This window comes from Tigriopus californicus, chromosome 11 (assembly GCF_007210705.1).
Source record: "Tigriopus californicus strain San Diego chromosome 11, Tcal_SD_v2.1, whole genome shotgun sequence".
In the NCBI taxonomy this organism is placed as follows: domain Eukaryota; kingdom Metazoa; phylum Arthropoda; class Copepoda; order Harpacticoida; family Harpacticidae; genus Tigriopus; species Tigriopus californicus.
Window position 1 is genome coordinate 10073169 of NC_081450.1, and position 20039 is coordinate 10093207.

Here is a 20039-nt window from a genome sequence, read left to right on the forward strand (position 1 = left end):
CTTTGTTTTCAACAGTGTAGTTTTCCGAAGCGCCAGTGGCACGCTAGATGGTATGGTTCAGGTCCGACGTTGGTATATGGTCCAGTAGTGCAATATTGGGCCATCATAAAGGCCCCCAGGGGCTCATCTTCAACAACTGACTCCTGGCTATCCGAGATTTCTTTCCAAGATAAGTGGAGTGACCATTGCATGCTGAGAGGGTATATGGATTAAAGAAGAAGCAGAAGTAGCCAAGCAGAAGGAGCTCAAAGCTCACGCCAATGGTTTAAAAGAATAGCCAGAAGAGCTCTTGATTTCGTTTGTGAATGGGGGGTTCATGACTTCTGGAGAGAAACTCTTCATCGCACGAAGAAGAAGAAGAAGAAGAAGAACTGTTTGGTGACCAACGTCGGCAATGTAGCAGTAACCGCTCTACTACCGGTATGTGGGTACAGTAGGTGCAAGCCCACAAATTGCCGAGATGGATCGCGGATCCCATTGGGCGAAGCTCACGATTAAGCTTCGTATTCGAGTAGGAAGCCGTCAGAAGGTGAGAAAGTTCTCTACCAAATGCCATAAGTGCTGCTCTTAGACAGCTCAAGGACTACTTGAACGAAGTACACACGCACACCCTCACTCAGAGCAGAATTATGTCCAATCGATTTCCAAAATTTAATCTCCGTGAAACAATAAGGAGGTTTTTCGGGAAACCTAAATCCGATTATCCTCGAATTCTCCATCAAGGTGCTTGGGCGACCACGATTTAAGGCTTAGAAATCTCACTTTGCCATTGTAAAAAGAGGAGAATGGTGAGGAAATACTTGCTGACATTTGGCAATCCAACTTAAAGTGGAAGTTCAAAGGATGAAACTTTGTACAGGCTCAACATTCGAGCCTTGTGGGTGCCCAATTTTTGATTAAATTGCGTCTTGGCTAATTTTATTAAACCATGCCGCGGGCTAATCGCATAAATCATTGGAGTCGATCATGGAGGCAACCAATCTCTTCAATTAAGAGGGAATTTGGCTTGAAATTGGTGTCATATCTCTGTTGAAAATCGGCGGCACTTGGTCCTTCAATGTGGACTGAATTTCCGCTCGCTTCCTTCCATCTAGTTCTCTTGATCTCTCAATTATTAGTTGGACAGACAAACCAATTGGAGGCGTTATTTGACAAGTTTACGATCTGATCAATCATTTTACAAGAGGGGAAACGATCGATCTTCAACAGGGAATGGTTGGCGACACGCTGATAATTTTATTGGCAGACGTGATGGATATGGTCATCACACCACCACCTTCAACCTATTTGACAATCAAGCCAATCCAGTGCGTCACTAGCAGGAGAGGTAATGCAGGTAATAGCCACAGATATTGATAAGACATTGCAGGAAGAGTCTCATGCTGGGCCCATTTCCAAGCTCACAATTCACAAGGGTCGGCCAACACCTTGACCGGATTAAGAAATAACACCGTACCACCAATCTACTACTTGTCCCAGATCAACAAGGTGTTCTCATCAATTGAACCGATGGTCGAACTTGGCTCACGAGACGAATCCCTAGGAATAAGTCGGTTTTGGCGGCACAATCGTTGATGCCGAGAGAGGCTCTCTCCGGTTGGAATGGAGGTGGAATTGGACTTGGTCAGATTGTGAGTGGCCACATTTCTTCGATCGGACAATCGACTGTCCTCGGCTTCGTTGAAACTTATGGCCTTGTTCAAGGCTAAGGCCGAGGTGGTGAAGTCTGACAATTCTTGGGTGCTCGCGTGGCGACGAAGAATCCTGGCAGTGCCCAACATGTTGGCATTGCCGGCCCCTGTGATCCAAGAATGGTTCAGTAAGGACCTAGGATTAGTAGAAAAAATGTCGAATCAGAAGGTGATTTATTTTATGTACTCGTATGAGTAAACAACCAATAAGAGGAACTATTCCAGACCTGGTGTCGATCCTGGCCTCGACATCTTTTTCGAGGAGTCTCATTAATAGGTCTTTGGCTGGGTTTGAAATGGACTTCCAAAATGGCTTGTCAAGATTCAGAGTTCCTTCTTGAATTGCCGCTGAAAGCCGTTTCTGACAGATTGGACACGCCTCCCCGTTGTCCCAGCCACATTCTTGACCACAATTGCCAGAGAATGGAGGTGAACCACTTAGCAAAATGTGCATGATCACGCCCAACGACCACAGGTCACACTTTTTATTGTACCCATGTCTGTTTGGATGGGCAGATACTTTCCTGTGAGGATTGCTCGGTGATGCACCTGATTGGAATCCTTCATATTCGTCGTTGTCGTCTTCATCTTCCTCGAATTCTGAACCATCGCTTTCAGATAGTTGAAAGGCGCTGAGAACCTATATAAAAACAGATAAGAAAACGGCTTAGTTTAGTAATGCTTTCCTAACATCAGGAACCGGTTTACCAACTTTTTTCCATGTCTCACATCTTACCGCCCTAATTGCGATTAACAATTGTGGCAATATATTGAAAGTCTATTGACGAAGGCTTTCAAAAAAAAAATCCGTGCAAATTTCTGACATCGTTTAAAGGGATATGGCAAGGCAGTAGCAATAAAGCACTCAGAAATAACATTCGGAAATTTGTCTTGAACCTGTCGATATAATTTTCTCCAAAACCTAATACAAATTATAAAAAAAACATTTGCTTGTGCATGGAGCAAAATCAATCAAAACTCAGTCAATGATTGATCACTATAGAATGAGTTGGAGAGGATTTTTGGTCCTTTCTTGCCATTTTTCAAGATTTGGCCTCTATGAGCGGTTACCTTTCCCCATTAATGACCCTTGACAGGCTTTATTGATCAACGTTGTTGAACCTTGTTCTGCTTTGGTTGTAGATTTTGTCTGAACATATTTCTACTGACAAAACATTGTAAAGAATAGACATGAAACACTACAAAAGATAATCATAATAATTATGTTCTCCCTCCCAATATTTCACTTTATTTGACGATTATGATAGCATATTGATTAGCAAGCAGAATCAGTGGATGATTTAAATTTGTCCAGTATAAGCTGCTTCATATTTTTCGAAGCAATTATACAAGAAATGCCTGATGTTGAAGATATTTAAGTTTCAATTATAGCTCGTACACTAACGACTATAAATAGATACGAATTGATTTTACAACCTGGTTGTTCTGACACACTTCTACCAATCATTCATGAGTACTTGCGTGTATCATAATAATGTTGAGAACATTGGCATTTTTGTAGAATGATATGAAAGCGAAATTTATGTCACATAATAGGTTTCATTTGTTGAAGCACTATTTAAGAGGTTGCGTGTTCTCTCAATCAGGATTAGCGTTGCCATTAAACGCCAGCGAACTGAACANGAATGAGTTGGAGAGGATTTTTGGTCCTTTCTTGCCATTTTTCAAGATTTGGCCTCTATGAGCGGTTACCTATCCCCATTTATGACCCTTGACAGGCTTTATTGATCAACGTTGTTGAACCTTGTTCTGCTTTGGTTGTAGATTTTGTCTGAACATATTTCTACTGACAAAACATTATACAGAATAGACATGAAGCACTACGCACTACAAAAGAAAATCATAATAATTATGTTCTTCCTCTCAATATTTCACTTTATTTAACGATTATGATAGCATATTGATGAGCAAGCATAATCAGTGGATGATTTAAATTTGTCCAGTATAAGCTGCTTCATATTTTTCGAAGCAATTATACAAGAAATGCCTGATGTTGAAGATATTGGCTCTCATCTCTTTTTTTGAAGCCAAATTTATAAAATTTGTAAATTCTCAAATAGAGTACTTAACTGCCCAGTTGATAACTCGGTATTCAGTGACATATTGAAGTACTCTATGATTTTGACTACAAGTACTTCTGGTTTTTGGCAACCATGTTGTTACCTTTTATATCTGTATTTCTAAATCAGATCCATTTGTTGTTGTTGTACTTCTTTATCGTTACTGTAATTCATCTTGATCAACAAAACACATTACAAAGGAACACAGGAGTGATCAGTTCCTATTTGATAGAGATAAACACTAACCTTAATTTAACGTTCAAATATCAACTCTCTCTGAACAGTGAAAGCCCTACTCTTCTGTACATAGCATCTTCAATTCCATGAGGACCCCACGCTTTTCAAACGTGCCTTTATCGATAATTTGCTGAAATCCTAATATCCACATCACCGTACATTCAGGTTTGTTTAGCTCAGAACAAATGCACCAGCCTTCCTTTGAACCTTCAAATCTTTGATGTGTCCTTGGAATAACAATGAAGACTCCGTGCCGAGACAAGTATTCGCATTGCAATCTGGCCACAAAGGCACTTCACGTGCTCTGTACAATGGTCTGTGAGATCTCCAGACTGTCCATAAGCCTTGTACTAATCGAGAGACGTATATGTAAGCTAGTATATTTTGACCAGATCTGGGGCGCACATCTTGACATCACTCGTCGGACTCATTTGACGCTAGATAGACAGGAATCAGACTGCTAACAAATCGGCAGTGAAAATTTGAACAACTTCGTCAGATTTGTCTCAATAACATGTTTTTGAGGGAGAGCTACTCTGGAAACAGCGGTTAAATGAACACCATGATCGTTTCTCACAGCTCGCCAGTCAAATCTGTACTACAAAGGGCGTTTGTACTCAAGAGCACCTTGCTTACTAGATCTATGAGCGTACACAAGTTTTTGTTGGGACTGTGTCTAAGTCGCCAAGTTAGAACTGATAAAAAAAGCTCGTGGCTGGATCATGCGTAGTAGAAATGGTATGATAAGCCGTTTCCTTGATATGATGAAACCGCAAACAAATTTCCCTCTGTCTTCGTTTGTTTTGAAGCAAGAACCGTACTTTGGCCAATCCAGCAACAAGAAGTCTGTTTAAAGAGGGCAGAGGTGATGCGTAGATCATTGGAACATGGTTTGTTGGTTTCAAGAATTAACAAACATGAAATGAGATCCTTTGAAAATCTGATCAAGTTGAAATGACGAAATCAGAGTCCAAACACCCTTGAGACTTTGCTATCGGGCGATCAGAAAACTATCGATTTATCGTGAACATGCGGGGATGTGCCAATGCAATCTCCTACGGTTCTACACCCACACACATCAAGCGTGATGCACAATTCTATATTTACTGTTTGACAGTCTCAAACTTGTTTGGGAGTGTTCTTGATCTTTGTGGTGGCTTCAAAAATAATCATCCTTTTTTTTCGTTTAGTCATCAGTGCACGGTCATCTGAGGAGCGCATGAAAAGGCAGGACAGAGGATGAGTTTTGAACGAAAGAATCCCTTGGATTGGATGGATCGCTTGTTGTACCTACATAGAAGCAAGCATGAACTTCGCGGGAACCGGCAACGCTTACTCCAACTCCAAACGAGTTCTTATGTAATCGAGTAAAAGACAGGGCTCTCTAACTGATAAACGTTATTCTCCACCGATTAGTTGGCGGTGCTCATTTTTAGATTTGTGGCAATATATTAAAAGGTTTAGATAGCGACTTTAAGGGTTATTAATATCGCGTTAGGTTAGGTTGGGTTAGGTTAGGTAAGGTTAGATTAGGTTTGATTGGGTGAGGTTAAGATTTAAAAAAGTAGCACCGCCAACTAATCGGTGGAGAATAACGTTTACCCTCTCTAACTACGCCTTTTCTCATATTGCCGGGAACGCTCACTTTATCGCACACCAGGGGTGCGATAATGGTGGCTAAAGTCTTTTTTTTTTCTTAAAAAAGTTCGATCTATTTGAGATGTTTCGTAATATTTCCATGTCATTCTCTATCTCGACGATTTTTTCTCCAAATGGACCTTTTTAGACAAATTTTCGAGATGAGTGAATAAAATAGGAAAATACATATCTCGTGGTATAATGTAAAGATTTCAGTGCAGAGAATTCCAAAGCATTTTCAATCGTCCATTGATTTGGGAGTCCTGACGAATTGAACTCCATGAATTGACTTGAGCTTTTTGCATCATCTGCGTCGCAATTTCTGTCGATGCCCGTCGGTGGCTAAAGAATTGGGTCTCCACGTGGGATGAACATTTTTCTTTTACTTCAACACCGAAAATTGAACGGAGTGGGCCAAGGATGGGGCGAAGCAAAAGAACCGATTGAAAGTGGGCCACAATTGCTGACACGGCAATGCACGCTTGTATTCTGGGAATATCCTAAGTTTGAAGTGGCAATTGCGCCCAAAGATGGTTCCTAATTAAAAGTTTCATTTCTGAGTATGGATTGCAATAAAACATGTGTCGATAAGTCGCACTCTCCGTATGATTCTAAGAAGAGATCAATCCCTACGCAATTGCCGATCGTTGTGTCTTGTGACGAAATGATTGCCTTGTTCAATGCAGATATTAATATCATGTTCGGCAAATGAGTGATTTACATTAGATGCACAGTGCGCAAGGATTAAATGGCAGTGACAAGGGGAACATTTCGCGTCAATACCATGGGCTTTTGGTTCGCTTAATTGTGCCCATGCGGGTATGTACAACATTGTACAAGCTACAAGTTAACCTTTTTGCACATGAATGAATACTTCAAACATGAACAAAGAATCACTCTCTCGTCACATGTTCTTCTGCAGACAAAAGTGTTACAATGTGGAGAGTTTGTTAATCAAATGCGTACTAAAAAGGTTATACTTGATAACAAGCAAATCTAGTCTAATACTCATTGAGAAACGGCTGAAATCTCTCTCATCTTGCTTTGAGCGAGTCACTTGTACGTACGTGCATTTTAACAAAGCCACATTTTCAGACGAAAAAGAGCAAAGAATGCCCTTTTCTATCTCAGAAATACATTATTGGCCAAACAAAGGGCTCAATCAATGATATGGGGATTAATCTAAAGGCGTATCAAATATATTTATAAAAATAGAACTCTCGTTGCACAATTGCTCCAAATTGCTGCAATCAGTTTGTGTTATTAGATTAGTGTGAAATGTAACGAGATAATTTCTTCCACTTTATCGGGAGAGACACCCGTTCGTTAATTCATTTTAGAGCCTAGTCATTCAAGTTATTCTTGATTTGAACAAACAACGTCCCAACTGATTTCTTGCTCGACTCCTTTAGGAAGACAATGGATTCAACATTCTTTGTCTCAATCCTCAAGCTCTTCAATGTTGTTGGGCCAATCTAGCATGCCTCAAACTACGAACAGTTTTGTCTATTCAGGTTGGGCAAATCAAGGCTACTTATTGCTCTTTGTATTCTCAGTTGATGGAGAAGAATATTTTTGCCTCCTTAATTCCTCCTCAAAAGCACGAGTTTGAGATTTGGAAATTCATCCTCGTCCAACTTCAAGATTCTACCTTCTACTAAATCGGGATCGAATGAGTGCGGGCCCACAGAAAGGCCCGAACAAATGTGTTCGTACATCATGTGTGGAGTACATACCGTGTACAACTAAACGCTCTCCAAGTCCGGAGACCAGGTCAATTTCAACCTGGATAGATTCCACGAGTCAGGTTATTCACCTGTCGGATTCTCGGACGAAATGGAATCCCTCAAGGATTTCAGGTTGAGCTTCAGAGGAGAAGTAGGAGTTCACCTTTATCATCTGCGGTCGAGTTAAAAGTGGATATACGTACATACACTCTCAATCAAACTTGGACTGACGAAGAACCTGGACCAGTTTTGAAACCAGTCGGTGGTCGCGTCAATTGAAAAGCTATTTCGAGCTCGTCGCTTTTGATTCCAAAATGGGATATGAAGAGAGATATAAATGGATGCAAGATAGGATTTTTTATCTCAGATATATAATATCAAAGTCAGACTTAGAATCTCACAAATACTCTACAAGACATAGTTTGACTATTGCGTGTTTTAGTTTCTTTGTACTTGCTTGGCCATTATCGCATTTTTCCTTAAACAAACCGTTTCAAGGTGACTGTTGTACCTTTCTGATTACGTTCCTAATCTTATTTTCGGGCAGATGTATTACGGCTGGAAAACGTTTCTGAAGGTCTTAGGGAGCTCAAATAATGGGATAAATCAATAAGAAAGCAAAACTGTGGGCGGGGAAATACCAATTTTTGGCTCAAAGCAAGGGTATTGTCAGTCTCAATCAAGTGTAATGCGTCATTGTTGCTAGCCGTCTAACTGCCTTTGCATTGGATTGTATTTTCCCCTGTTTTTGCACGAGACTATTACGTCGATCGTTTTCCCGCTGTATCTAGTCGATTGAAATTTGTTTTTGCTCATACGTAAGACTATTTACATGCATTTTTGTTGCATTTAGATATGTTGACATTATCAAACTGAGAGCCAAATAACAATTCGGCACTTCTAAGTTGACACACAAAAAAGTTTTGCATAACAGTCTTTAAATTACCTCGGGGGCCATGTACTCAAGGCTGCCAACCGGAGTTTGCAGTTTTGGAGTGGATATTTGGGAGGATGCGTTCGAGCACAGATCAAAGTCGCAGAGTTTAATGGGATGAATTGAGTCCTTCCGGACACAGAGCACATTTTCCGGCTTCAGATCTCGGTGAGCAATACCCTTCTTGTGAAGGAATTGGAGGGCTCTGAAATAGCGGTCAATGTGTTTGCATTGGCTGTAGTGTGAGAGAAAGTTCATTTCGTTAAGCTGTTCAAAGAAGGAAGCTTCTAACCTGGCCATGTCGCGAATGATGCGAGCTGCTTCCTTTTCCGAGAAATGTGCCCGTTTCTTGATGTGATCCAAAAGTTGGCCCCCTTCCATCTTCTCAAACACCAAATAAAAACACGTGGGCTCTTCAAAGAACTCTAAGAGCTGGAGAATGTTATCTTGGCCTTCGCACAAATAGAAGGTTTCGATCTCCTTGAGCATCTTGCTTCGCGAGAAAATTCCCGGAGTCTTCTGGACGACCTTCACTGCCACCGAGACGCCAGTGAGGTTATTAACGCATACAACCACCTTACTCGAGCTACCCTCGCCCAGTTGTTCCTCGGTCAGCTGATACTTTTCGCGAAATGAAAGGGGTTCCAATTTTCGGTGGCTAGGCTTCTTCCCCCGGCGACGCTTTCCGCGAGTGATGTCGATCGTTTTTGGGCTGATATCACTCTGAACGTGTTCGATGATGTCCCTCATGGTGCCTTTCTCTTGTTGTGGTTGGTTCCCAAAATGGAACTGAAATACAATAAAAGCAAAGGAACAGCTCACCAAGTAACTAAGCACTTGACGGGATTCATGCCGGAAGCCCAGCCCTAACTATTACATGGAGTGAAATAAGAAACTTGCTCCCAAGACCATATTTGGTAATGTTCCATCCAAAGCCTTTTCAATGCATATGCGCTGCCAAAATCCAAGAGGTCAGGTCGGTGGTCCATCCTGGCTCACCAGGTCCTCCCACTTTTGAGAAGGCTTCTTCTTACAAGGTTTCCTTTCCCTTGGGAGCAAAGCATGCCCAGTTAAAGCAAATACATGGTGTGACCCAGCAACGCAAGGTTACTCAATATGACTCACGCTCTAACTAGAGACTTAGAGGTAGCCTTAGAAAATCGAATTGAAAAGATATTCCTTTGAAATTATCGAGAACATTATGGAGTCATACAGGAAGAAAGAGGTGTTTTTGGTAAAAAAAGAATCATCTCTCGTACGATCGGTGAGTCATTGTGGACACAAGTGTCCGACCTCAATTCGCAGGGTAGCAATTGGTGGCATTATTGATAGGCGGTTTAAAAACTATTCCACATTTGTGAACGCGCTTTTAACCTCATTGTAGGGGAATACCCTGAGCAATTTGCCGTCGTAGGATTTCCAGCCAGAAGATGAATGCCATCGTGTATTATTCCAGTGCTAACTCTACCACCCAATTCCTTTGGTGTTTGTGAGTGACTAATATCAACTTGTGTGTACTTTTAAAGATATTTTTAGTTTCATCAAGCACTTGAGCAAGTGTGTTTTTGCTCTCAATTATAATCTGTCAACACGAGCCATGTCAGTTGTTGCCTGTTTTTTTGCCCGTGTTTAGCTTGGAGCTCCTGGATCAAGGTTAAGTATTAGGTTGCTGTGGTTGTTGACGTTTAAGCTTGGGCGCGTTTCTCTTTTATTTACCACACCATCTGATGTTCATAAACGTTTTTTGAAAAAGTCCCTACGCCGTTCAATGCACCTTGGCTTTAATTCTGCAGGATGTAAAGTCCCGCGGGATTTTCATTTTCAGACAAGGGCAAACCAACGTATCTTTGCGTCAACCGAAAACACAAACTAGAATCTTCCCTCAAATCTCGCCACCATCCAGCTAACAGGCACTCAGCAGGACGCTAGAATCAGGACCAATCCAGAATCAGCGTCATGCACTTCCTCAAAGTCTTGGCCAACGTCAAAGTATGCCTTTAAACCAAAACTCGTCCCATCTTGTATGTACAGTACATGATCCCCCTCCCCTCTGCCAATGTAACCGAGTGTCTCGTCGAAACTGCAGAGGGTTGCAGTGCTGCCAAAAGGGCCCTTCTCTTACCTTCATGCCCTCATGCCTTCCTCCCACTTCTCCTTCAGGAATTTAGCAACTGTCGGATTGATACCGGTGTACCTCCATGAAGCCAAACCTAGATGGACGATCGAGTACGCAAGGAGGGTTGGGATTTGACAGTTAGAGCATTGGCCTAAATCAAAAGGACAACAACATTCATTTGAGAAACGTTTTGTTTAAAAAAAGTGTCTGCACAGGGCTCAAAAACAACAACCATTCATTGAGTAGATCAGGAGCTATCGCCTTTCTGTTAAATGGCCAATCCGCCGTCTGCCACGTTAACAGACAAAAACAAAAAAATAAGAAGGGAATGGATATCAGTCAATCTGATAATTACCTGCAGCGTAGTTTTTATATTGTGTGCCTGGATGTATTAAACCCGAATCATATTGGTAGATATTTAGCCAATGAACTTGAAGTTGAATACCATGCTCGTATTGATAACAGGATTGACATTTCCATGCTTCTTGAAGCCGTATAGGAGCTTCCCTGTCTAGTTACGCTACGTATTTGGTCCCAATATTGAAAAAGATGTAGGGATTCAGTTCATAAGTCAAGCCATACAAGTGTTTGGTTATGAACACGCGTTACTCATCCTCATGTCTGGGGTGCAATAGTAACTTCAATCTTCGGTCAGTAGTTTACCTAACTGTTTCAATTCCTTTTAATCCTCACACAACCAGTCCCTGTCGTCTTTCCTAGTTAACAAAATTCCACCTTGTAAACCAGCTTTTCTGTTAAATGGTCCCACGTGCTTTCTACTCAAGCACTCAGTTGCAAATACTTTTCACTTGAACAGTGTCATTCAACTACTGTAAGTCCGCTTTTCTTGAAAGAAAAATCCGTTCAAATCTTGTTTTGTGCGCTTCCTCAGTGCACGTTGATGCAATGCCATTGAACCCTGGAAGAACTTTGGTTTGAACATACGAACGTGTATAGATAAACTTCATGTGTAATGGGTTTTCAATCGCTGCTAGCCTAACTGTACGAGTACTTTTTGGAGATAAAGATGAAATTCCAACATGAATTTGGAGGGAATATCCGTCTAACTAGATCCAATTTCATCAGTTACCAAAATATGCGCTTTTTATCAACTCTTTAAAAATGGAAAAAAGATAGATGCATCGTGTTCAGACCTCCTTTTGATGTATTGTTTTTTTTGACTTTAAGTCGATGAATCAAACCCTGGCTTATCAATTATTCATAGAGAGTATTAGTTTATTTTTCGAGAATAGCTGAAATCCTGAGCCCTGCCAATAAATGACGTTTTTTAAAAGTTTTTTTGTCGTGAATCAGAGAAAACGAAGGATACGAAATGAATTTCTTGGAAAAGCGTTTCCTTTGAGATCAGTTTTTGAGGCCAAATTTGTCATTTTAGGTACATGCTGCACAATCATGCTTCATGGATATTTCAGATCTTCAAGCTAATATTTCCAAATTGTTCATGTGACCATTGAAATAAGGATTCATGTTGGAGTATCAAAGCTTCACATATTCCAAGGAATCATCCATAAAGATGTATAGATAGGTCTTCTGCTTAGTTTCGACGGCAAGTGAGTTGTTGTTTTATAGTGCGATAAGTCAATTATTTCCAACGAATAGTCTTTTATTCCCATTTATCTCAGTGGCATCGACTACAAGGTTATTATTTGAGATGCTTCATATACAAAATCATGTTTGTTTTTAAGCTTTTAACTATTCATGGCCACCTGCTCAAGGTGACGACAACGAACTTTTGAGATTTGATAGAGTTGAACTTTGAACTTGGTTTTCAACTGATCTAGAATTACAAAAACATGTTATGCGCCCGAATGAGCGCCCTCCCTTCGTGGTATGTACTTTTCAGTCTAGATCATCGGATCTTGATTGATTTCTTGAAACTCCAAGAGACGAGACAAAACTGGACAATTACGTTGTTTTTGGGCAACCAATTATTTCTGGCCTTGCTTTTAACCCTGACTCAACTGAATTAACAGAAGAAGAGAACCATGCTTAGATGAGCAATCGAGATTACTGAATATTTTGGCTTGACCTCTCGTGAACCAAAACCTACTGGTTGAAACTGAAAAGTCCCTTTACGTACCCGAATTCACGCGTGAGTCATCATTCATATTGAAAGACGTTTTGGTTGACAACAATTGTTATGAACATGACATGTACATACACTGTACCTCGACATTGTAACTCTCAGAGCAAGGCCCTTCGGTAGGTACGTGTACTCCATGTGTTGTGTTTACATAGTACGTGTCTACAAACGTAGGCCTTGTACTGGCACCAGCTCGATCGATGCCTACCTGGATGCATACACACGTGGCGAGGTTGAGTGGCCCTGTCAGAAAGATGAATGCCACAATGGACAGGCCTGAAACCTGCCAATTGGCGAATTATACTACCACGATGAAATGAACGATGAAACACTCAATGATTGTGGTTAAAGGCACCATCTTAGATTTATTTCCAACCGAGGTTATACTGATACTTATTATGGTTTATCATTTTGGGAGATAGAACGCGTCAATTTCTGCCGAACAGTTCTTAAAACGAACAGAGGGAGAAATCGCATGGACATCAATATCATCAGCCGTCTTCATAATATTATCTGCTTCATCATATTCAACATCCAAAAATAGATCCAATGTCGTGCCTTTTGAGGCAAGCTGTTGTGTTTTCTCCCTAACTCGGGTTTCATTTCATGGTGCAAAAGGTGGTAAAATGACAGAACGAGACGTTGGCGTTAACACTCCACGGACTCTTCGCCATGGATCTCAAATGCAACCATGGGATGCTCCTCGGGAAAGATCAACGATGTCTGACGTCTCATGATTTGAGCACTCGTTTTCCGGGAGCGAGTGGCATCCACGTTCAGGTTGGTGCCCGATGACGGGATGAAATCCGAGGAAGTGGCTGATCGCCTCATTCCGCTTCGACTGGTTTTGCGGAAAGCCTTGCTGAAGGAAGTGTTGGTTTCAAAGTTCCTCTTTATGGCCAAGGCACTGGTGGTGAAATCGGAAAATTCTTTGACGCTGGTTTGTCTTCGGAGCATGGAGGGCGTCTCTAGGGGAGCGCTTGAACCTCCACTTACGATGAAAGGATGCTTCAGAACCTCCCCGGCATCAAGACGAAGGGAGGCATCCCGGACCAAGAGCTTGGAGATTAGGTCCTTGGCCTCACTTGAGATGGACGACCAATATTGCTCGTGGAAGATCAATGTCCCATTGCAGATGGCATTGAAGAGACTCCGAGTGCATTTGCCGCACTCCTCACCACGGTCCCAGCCGCAGTCCTGGTCACATTTGCCGGCAGCAAAGGGCAGATAGCCACAGAGTAATATGTAAGCGATGATACCCAACGACCAGAGATCGCACTTCTTGTCGTAGGTCAGTTCATCGTCATCGTCAAATTCATCACAGATGTTAAAAGCATTGACAACCTCTGGGGCCATGTACTCGGCGCTACCCACTGGGCTTTGCAGCAAGGGAGTAGTGATACTTTGATGAACCCCGGAGCAAAGGTCAAAATCACATAATTTGATCGGAAGAGGAGAGTTGGCGCTGAGGCAAAGAATATTTTCCGGCTTCAGATCCCGATGGGCGATGCCCCGCTCATGGAGGAACTCCAGAGCCTGTGCTAAATCTCGGATGATGGAGGCAGCTTCGACTTCTGTGAAGTGAACCCGCTTCTGGATTTGACTGAGCAGTTGACCTCCATAGGCCTTCTCAAAGATGAGATAAAAGTTATCCGTCTCCTCGAAGTACTCAACGAGCTGGATGATATTGGGCTGGCTTTGACAAAGATAGTACAGTTCGATTTCTTTCAAAACCTTGGAGCGGGAAAAGCACCAATTGCTCGTGCTGATGATTTTGACGGCATATTCCACGTCCGTGAACATGTTGATGCAGGTCTCCACTCGGCCATAGCTGCCCTCGCCTAGCACGTCACCGGTGAGGTAGTAGATATCCTTAAAGGTGCTACAAGAAAGACTCTCGACCAAACGCTTCTTCTTCTTGCGTTTCTTGCGTCGTTCACCGGCACACACATTGGCATTGGAGGCTGGGGAGCCTTCGCCGCTGCTTCCTCCATTCGTGTTTTCTTTGATGGCATGGAGGGGGAAGTGGTTCGAGACCTCGGAGACCAGGGATGATGCTTCACTCCCAATGACCATAGGAGATCCCATGTTGCCATAGCTTTCGTCATTAAAATCCACGGATTCTCGTCGGGAATCACAAGACGAACCAGTGGAGGAACATTCAGAGATCAAGGACATGCCACTCTCCCGTTTGTTGAGCGAATTCTTCTGTGTTTGATTGGCATTTCGGAACATTTCGACTGCGGGTGAGGCAGTCGCAGCGGGAGTTTGCTTACGTTGCATCGTGGTAAGTGTACAAATCGGAGTAACTAAGTTTTTGGTGAAGTTGCCTTCGCTGTTGCAGTTCAGGCTTGGTTTCTTTGTTTTCAGTGTGAATTGGATGGATACGCAGAGATCTGAAGGAATTCAAAGGGCACGACAACGGTTAATGCTTGTATCGTGAAAGTTAAGGATGTAACAGTGGTGAGTGTTTAAGATTTCAGCTTCGCCCATATGATTTAGTTGGGACAATCGTCTACAGCCGAACCAAAGGTCACTTTGGTCTGCACTACGACTGGAATGCTTCTACTTCTCCAATTTGACTCGGCCAAACCAACTTGCCTAGTCAAAAGACCTTGTCCTGGGGCACTGAGTCAGGTGAGAGGGACGATAGGCCCTGAGTACTGACTTGGATGGCGGATAGAGGGACGACGACTTGGTAGATCGAACAACGAACTTGCCTGGGCTGTGGGCTGGCTGGTTAGATGTTTAGCTGCTGGCTGGCTAGTTGGCTGATTGGATAGTTCGGGCTCCCAAAACCTGGATGTTCTGAGCGTTCTGAGCCTGAGAGACAGTGAGAGAGGTGGGGTACTTTGTGTACGAACTTGGGATCCGCTGGTAGATGGAAGCGGCAGCGGGACCAGTTTTGTTACTAACGAGTAGTAGCGATGGTGGTATCCCAGAAATGATGTATGTGTACTACTAGGAGGTAGTAGGTAGCACTAGGTACGTGTGTACTTCGTGCTTCTCCAAAAAATGGTGGGTTCGATCAAGTAACGAGACAACGGCAAGATCGTCGTCGCTGACTGAATCGTAAACTTGAACGTAAACTCTCTCAAATGAACGGACCAGATAGGTGCAGGAACTAGCAGGAAGGACACCAAATGTTGTAATGTTTAATGCGTGATATCTTTCTTTCGTTCTTGTTGCTGTTTTTGTGTCAAAGAGAGAACGCGTTCCACACTTGAGCAAGGTCGGTCGGTCTTCAAACGTTCTGCTTTAAGGTTGATGTTGATGATGGGGTGGGTCCAATATATCAGGGGACCCTCAGAATTAGGTGATACAATCACAGGTAAAAGTAGTGATGGATGGTGGGGGTTACTACAACAAATTCGGTCACAACTCGCTCATGGCTAAGTTGGATCTGACCACTCGCTAGCAAAGTATCTGCTATCAGAGGGAAGCTTGAAACAACACTGACTGGATCCGATGTGTCTCCCTCTGCTTTGTATAGCTTCCTCCTTCGAGGCCTCTGACGACACTACAAGCTTCCCCTATTCTCCAACCTCTCCATCTTTCCTAACTCCGTCATGGCCCGGACCCGGCCTCCGAGCCCTCCTTCTCACCAAGTGCTTCCAGGCCAATACCCGGCTCGACTCTCTTTCACACTCGAGAACGTTCGAGCTCTTTTCCGAAAACCCGATGGAAGACGACGGATCGAGGGGGATAATAGTCGCCGGGACTGCGCCGCCAAGATCGACCGAGGTCCTCGTTCGCCTGGAAATACAGAGCGGGTTAGTGAGCCGTCCGGGCCCCCTCACAAGCGAATCCCCAGAATGGGACGATATGATGGACCGGACCCATGCAATGCAGACCAACCCACAGAGAAGGCAGAATACAGCACAGCTGTGCTTTGAATTCACTACCCCCCATCCCCCCCCCCCATTTCCCCAAGCCAAGAAGAATTATTGCTGGGATTTGCGCAGTAAAGCGAGTCTGATGTGCCGGGCATGGTAACCGACTACATTTTTGAAGCCCCTCTAGAGGGGGAAGATAAAAACGTTTCCTATCCTTCATTCGTACGACCACTAGCATGATTACCTCCTTTGCCAGAGAAGGAACACACTGCTGAGGCTGCCCACTGTCGGTGTCGGCAATACCGGAACCTTGAGTGGAAAGTAACCAACCGTTGGGTTTAAACGTTTTAGGTTGGCATGTTTTCCGTTCAAAAGTTACGGCCAACTCGTCGAATGGTTAACAAGAGTGTGTCAAGTCATAATGACTCCAAATTCCGTGGTTGGAAATAAGTCGCAATTTCTCGATTCCCGTCCAAAATCCACCGGGTTCGTCACCCTGAGTAGAAGGCTCAATACTGAGGAGCGAGCAATATGAGAGCTTGACGACCCCTGCCGACTGTTTCGGAGTCCTGTCTCGACTGAGAACTTGAGAAGGAGAAAGGATATATCCTCTGTCCCCTCTAGACACAAACCGCTTTGTTCTCGTTGGGAAATCTAGAAAAGCTAGAATATTTGCTAGCTGACTCTTCTCTCATTTACATTCATGTTGACACATCCCAAGACTTGAACAAATGTTACTAGATGGCTTCATGTGTTACTCATTGAATGTTTTTCCATGATTCATGTCATGATTTTATGTCGAAACATGTCTGCTCCAAAGAGGCTAAAATCACTAGATCCGAGATTTTGGTCTCAAATGTGTATGTTTTCACTACATGTGTACGGACTCTGTATCTCCGTATGTCGACGACTAAAACGGGCATGCTCGAGTCTCACCTGGACAGGTGAACTGCATGAGGTGAAGACGTGTTTTCCCGACTTGGAGATTTCCAAGAACTTCAACCCGGTAGAAAGATAGTTTCTGGACAAGTCCAATTCTTCGTAACAAATCTCCCATCAAGAAACACCCCATCCTCAACGGTCAAAACGAGGAATTGCGCCTGAAAGTCTGAAAGCATCGCCATTGACGTTTCATTCATAACCAGGCTTAGATCAGAAACGATCTCTCGGAATGGCGCGACTAAAAAACGTGTTCTCTACCTCAGCTTAACTCAGTTTCTGGGACGACGTATATGAGAAATTAGCTGATGAAATAATTACAGACTATTTCAGCAGTGTTTTCTAGACTATCGTAGATGCTTTTCGACTCTTGGGAGAGCATTTTGAACGTGTCCATCTTTATCATTCACTATAATAATGTACACACTAGTTGAATCAGCCGTGACACATTTCTTTGATTTATCAATTACCTGCGACTTTAGGCATTGTAAATGCATTCGCAGGAACGGAATAGTCGAAGTCATCTGTAGGAGATATAGCGCGTAAGAAAACCTAAAATTGCATTTCTACAACCTTAACGTAACGTTATGCACAACGGGTTCAAAACATTACATGGTATTTTAATCCATGTTGCAACTCTAGCTCCTTTTATTCACTGGTATCTCAGCATTGATCCTTGGCGAGCGAAAAACGATCAAGGATAGCTGAGAGCCTATAAACTCGTTATATCTAGTCTGAGCTGAACCTTGCCAAGGTTTTGGCTGTACGCTTTGGCAATGATAAGCTAACTCGTTGCTTACGGTTCCGAATTTTCTTTTTGGATATCTTGCAAACCTTGAATCTTTGGCCAGAACGTCGAGTAATTCGAGAACTCTTTTGATATGGATTTCAACTTGGTAAGCATTTACAATTGACACCATCCACCCTTCCAACTTTTGTGTTCAATTTTTCCTGCTTTGCCACCCCGTCAATCGCTCGTTCAAGGAAATCGAAATTAACCATAATTTCCTCAAACTAACCCATTTTTGTATGGCAACAAAAAAGTGCGTGTCATTCATAAGTTTTTCTTCAAAATGCAGTCCAATACCCGGTTTCGTCGAGCTCAAGACTACTTTCCCAGATTCCCCGCTCCAAGCAAAGAATGATGCAAATTGCACAGCACTACCTTTCCTCGTGAGCCAAAACGTTGAGCATGGGATAAAGGGGGAAATTCCCAACATGTTTCCCAGACACAGCCGCGGATCCTCCACGCAACAAGAGGGCAAAAGTCTGCTGGAGGTCGACGGACGTTGTTCCCCATGAAGCAGAAGAAAAAAAAATCATTGCCCAGTGAACTAATTCGAACTTCCCAATACACCATTGGACGGGCAAGTTCATGTATGCTTGTAGGGGAGACATACGTTTGTTCCAGGTGAGATCGTTGGGCTTTCTCCTAAACATTGATGCGCACTTCGTCTGATTTCCCCCTGGGTTGTCAAGCGGTTTGGGTAATCATTTTTTCTTGTTCATCAAGACGAGCGCTTGACACGGTTTACATCGGCATAAAAACGCCTTTTGTTCGGGATACACTCGTTACCATGGAGGGTAACAAAAAAAATGTTTTGTTCCTCGAAATCTAGCGAATCAGAGCTTGAACTGGATTGACGTCAGAGCAACTCATTGATATGCTTGAGCTTGGGTACTTGATAGGCCTTGTAATATCGACAACATTAGGAGATCAAGCCATGATCGGCGACTTGTGGTTCTTGAACATTCACGAGATACATGTCATTTGACTTACTAGATTGATTTAAGTTGGCCACAACACTTCAGTACTGTGCAGTACATTGCAGCTGTACTGCAAAAAAAGAAGTACAAAATGCAAGGAAGACCTTACACTGAAAGACAAACTTAAGCCTTGTTTAGTGGCAAACTTAAATTGAACAAAATGGTCATGCTTTTACTTACGTATGTGCGTAGATGCCTACTTGATGTATCGTTCGAAGAGGTGGTTGACGATCAGCTCCGTCAAGAGCGAGATAAGAAATGTCCTCATTGGAAAAGTCGACGAGTTTTGTTGGACTGGTTTCAAGTGGTACTTAGCTGCAGTCCAGAGACCTGTTTTTATAACTCGTACCTTGAAGTTAAGGACTTGGACCTTAACCGATATATATATAAACACTCACCGTAGTGGTGATTTGATGCTCATTCTGGGTAGAGACCCTGGTCAGAGTGGTACTTAGCTGCAGTCCAGAGACCTGTTTTTATAACTCGTACCTTGAAGTTAAGGACTTGGACGTTAACCGATATATAAAAACACTCACCGTAGTGGTGAGCGGATGCTCATTCTGGGTAGAGACCCTAATTCTGGGTAAAGTCCAAGCCCTTATTTAGAGGTACGAGCATTTAAAAAACTTGCTATAGTACCGGTCAGGATTTCATAGCAAGTATAGCAAAACCGATGATGGTTGTACGACTAAATGTCATTTTTTGTGATTCAAGGGCTGCAGGTGATTATTCCATAATTGTAGTATTTGAATGCTTTTGGCGATTTACTTTAAATTGTGCCACTGAATCTCAAATTTTAATAGGGACAATAATCATCATATCATTCATTATTATCATAGATAGTAGATGCAAACACTTGGTATTTTTATGACTGCTTCTCTAATCATTCACAAACACTATTTTTCAAACATAGTATTAAGCCAGTTATTTCTTTTCTTAAATGAGATATAACTAAAAGCACTTAGTTCA

The 20039-nt window shown here is 42.7% G+C and overlaps 1 protein-coding gene and 1 long non-coding RNA gene across 2 annotated transcripts; one reads left to right on the forward strand and one right to left on the reverse strand.

Annotated features, from left to right (window-relative positions):
* Window positions 1–968: 968 nt before the first annotated feature.
* LOC131890773 (uncharacterized) lies at window positions 969–16147 on the reverse strand. The gene is made up of 6 exons (XM_059240183.1): window positions 13182–16147; window positions 12737–12771; window positions 8601–9178; window positions 8321–8513; window positions 1919–2331; window positions 969–1827 (listed from the first exon to the last, which is right to left on the reverse strand). The coding sequence occupies exons 1-6, from the start codon at window positions 14809–14811 to the stop codon at window positions 1467–1469; spliced, it is 3210 nt and encodes a 1069-aa protein (XP_059096166.1). The 5' UTR covers window positions 14812–16147; the 3' UTR covers window positions 969–1466.
* Window positions 3982–6238, forward strand: LOC131891111 (uncharacterized). The gene is made up of 2 exons (XR_009374374.1): window positions 3982–4174; window positions 5200–6238. It is a non-coding gene; the product is annotated as an uncharacterized LOC131891111 (long non-coding RNA).
* Window positions 16148–20039: the final 3892 nt, after the last annotated feature.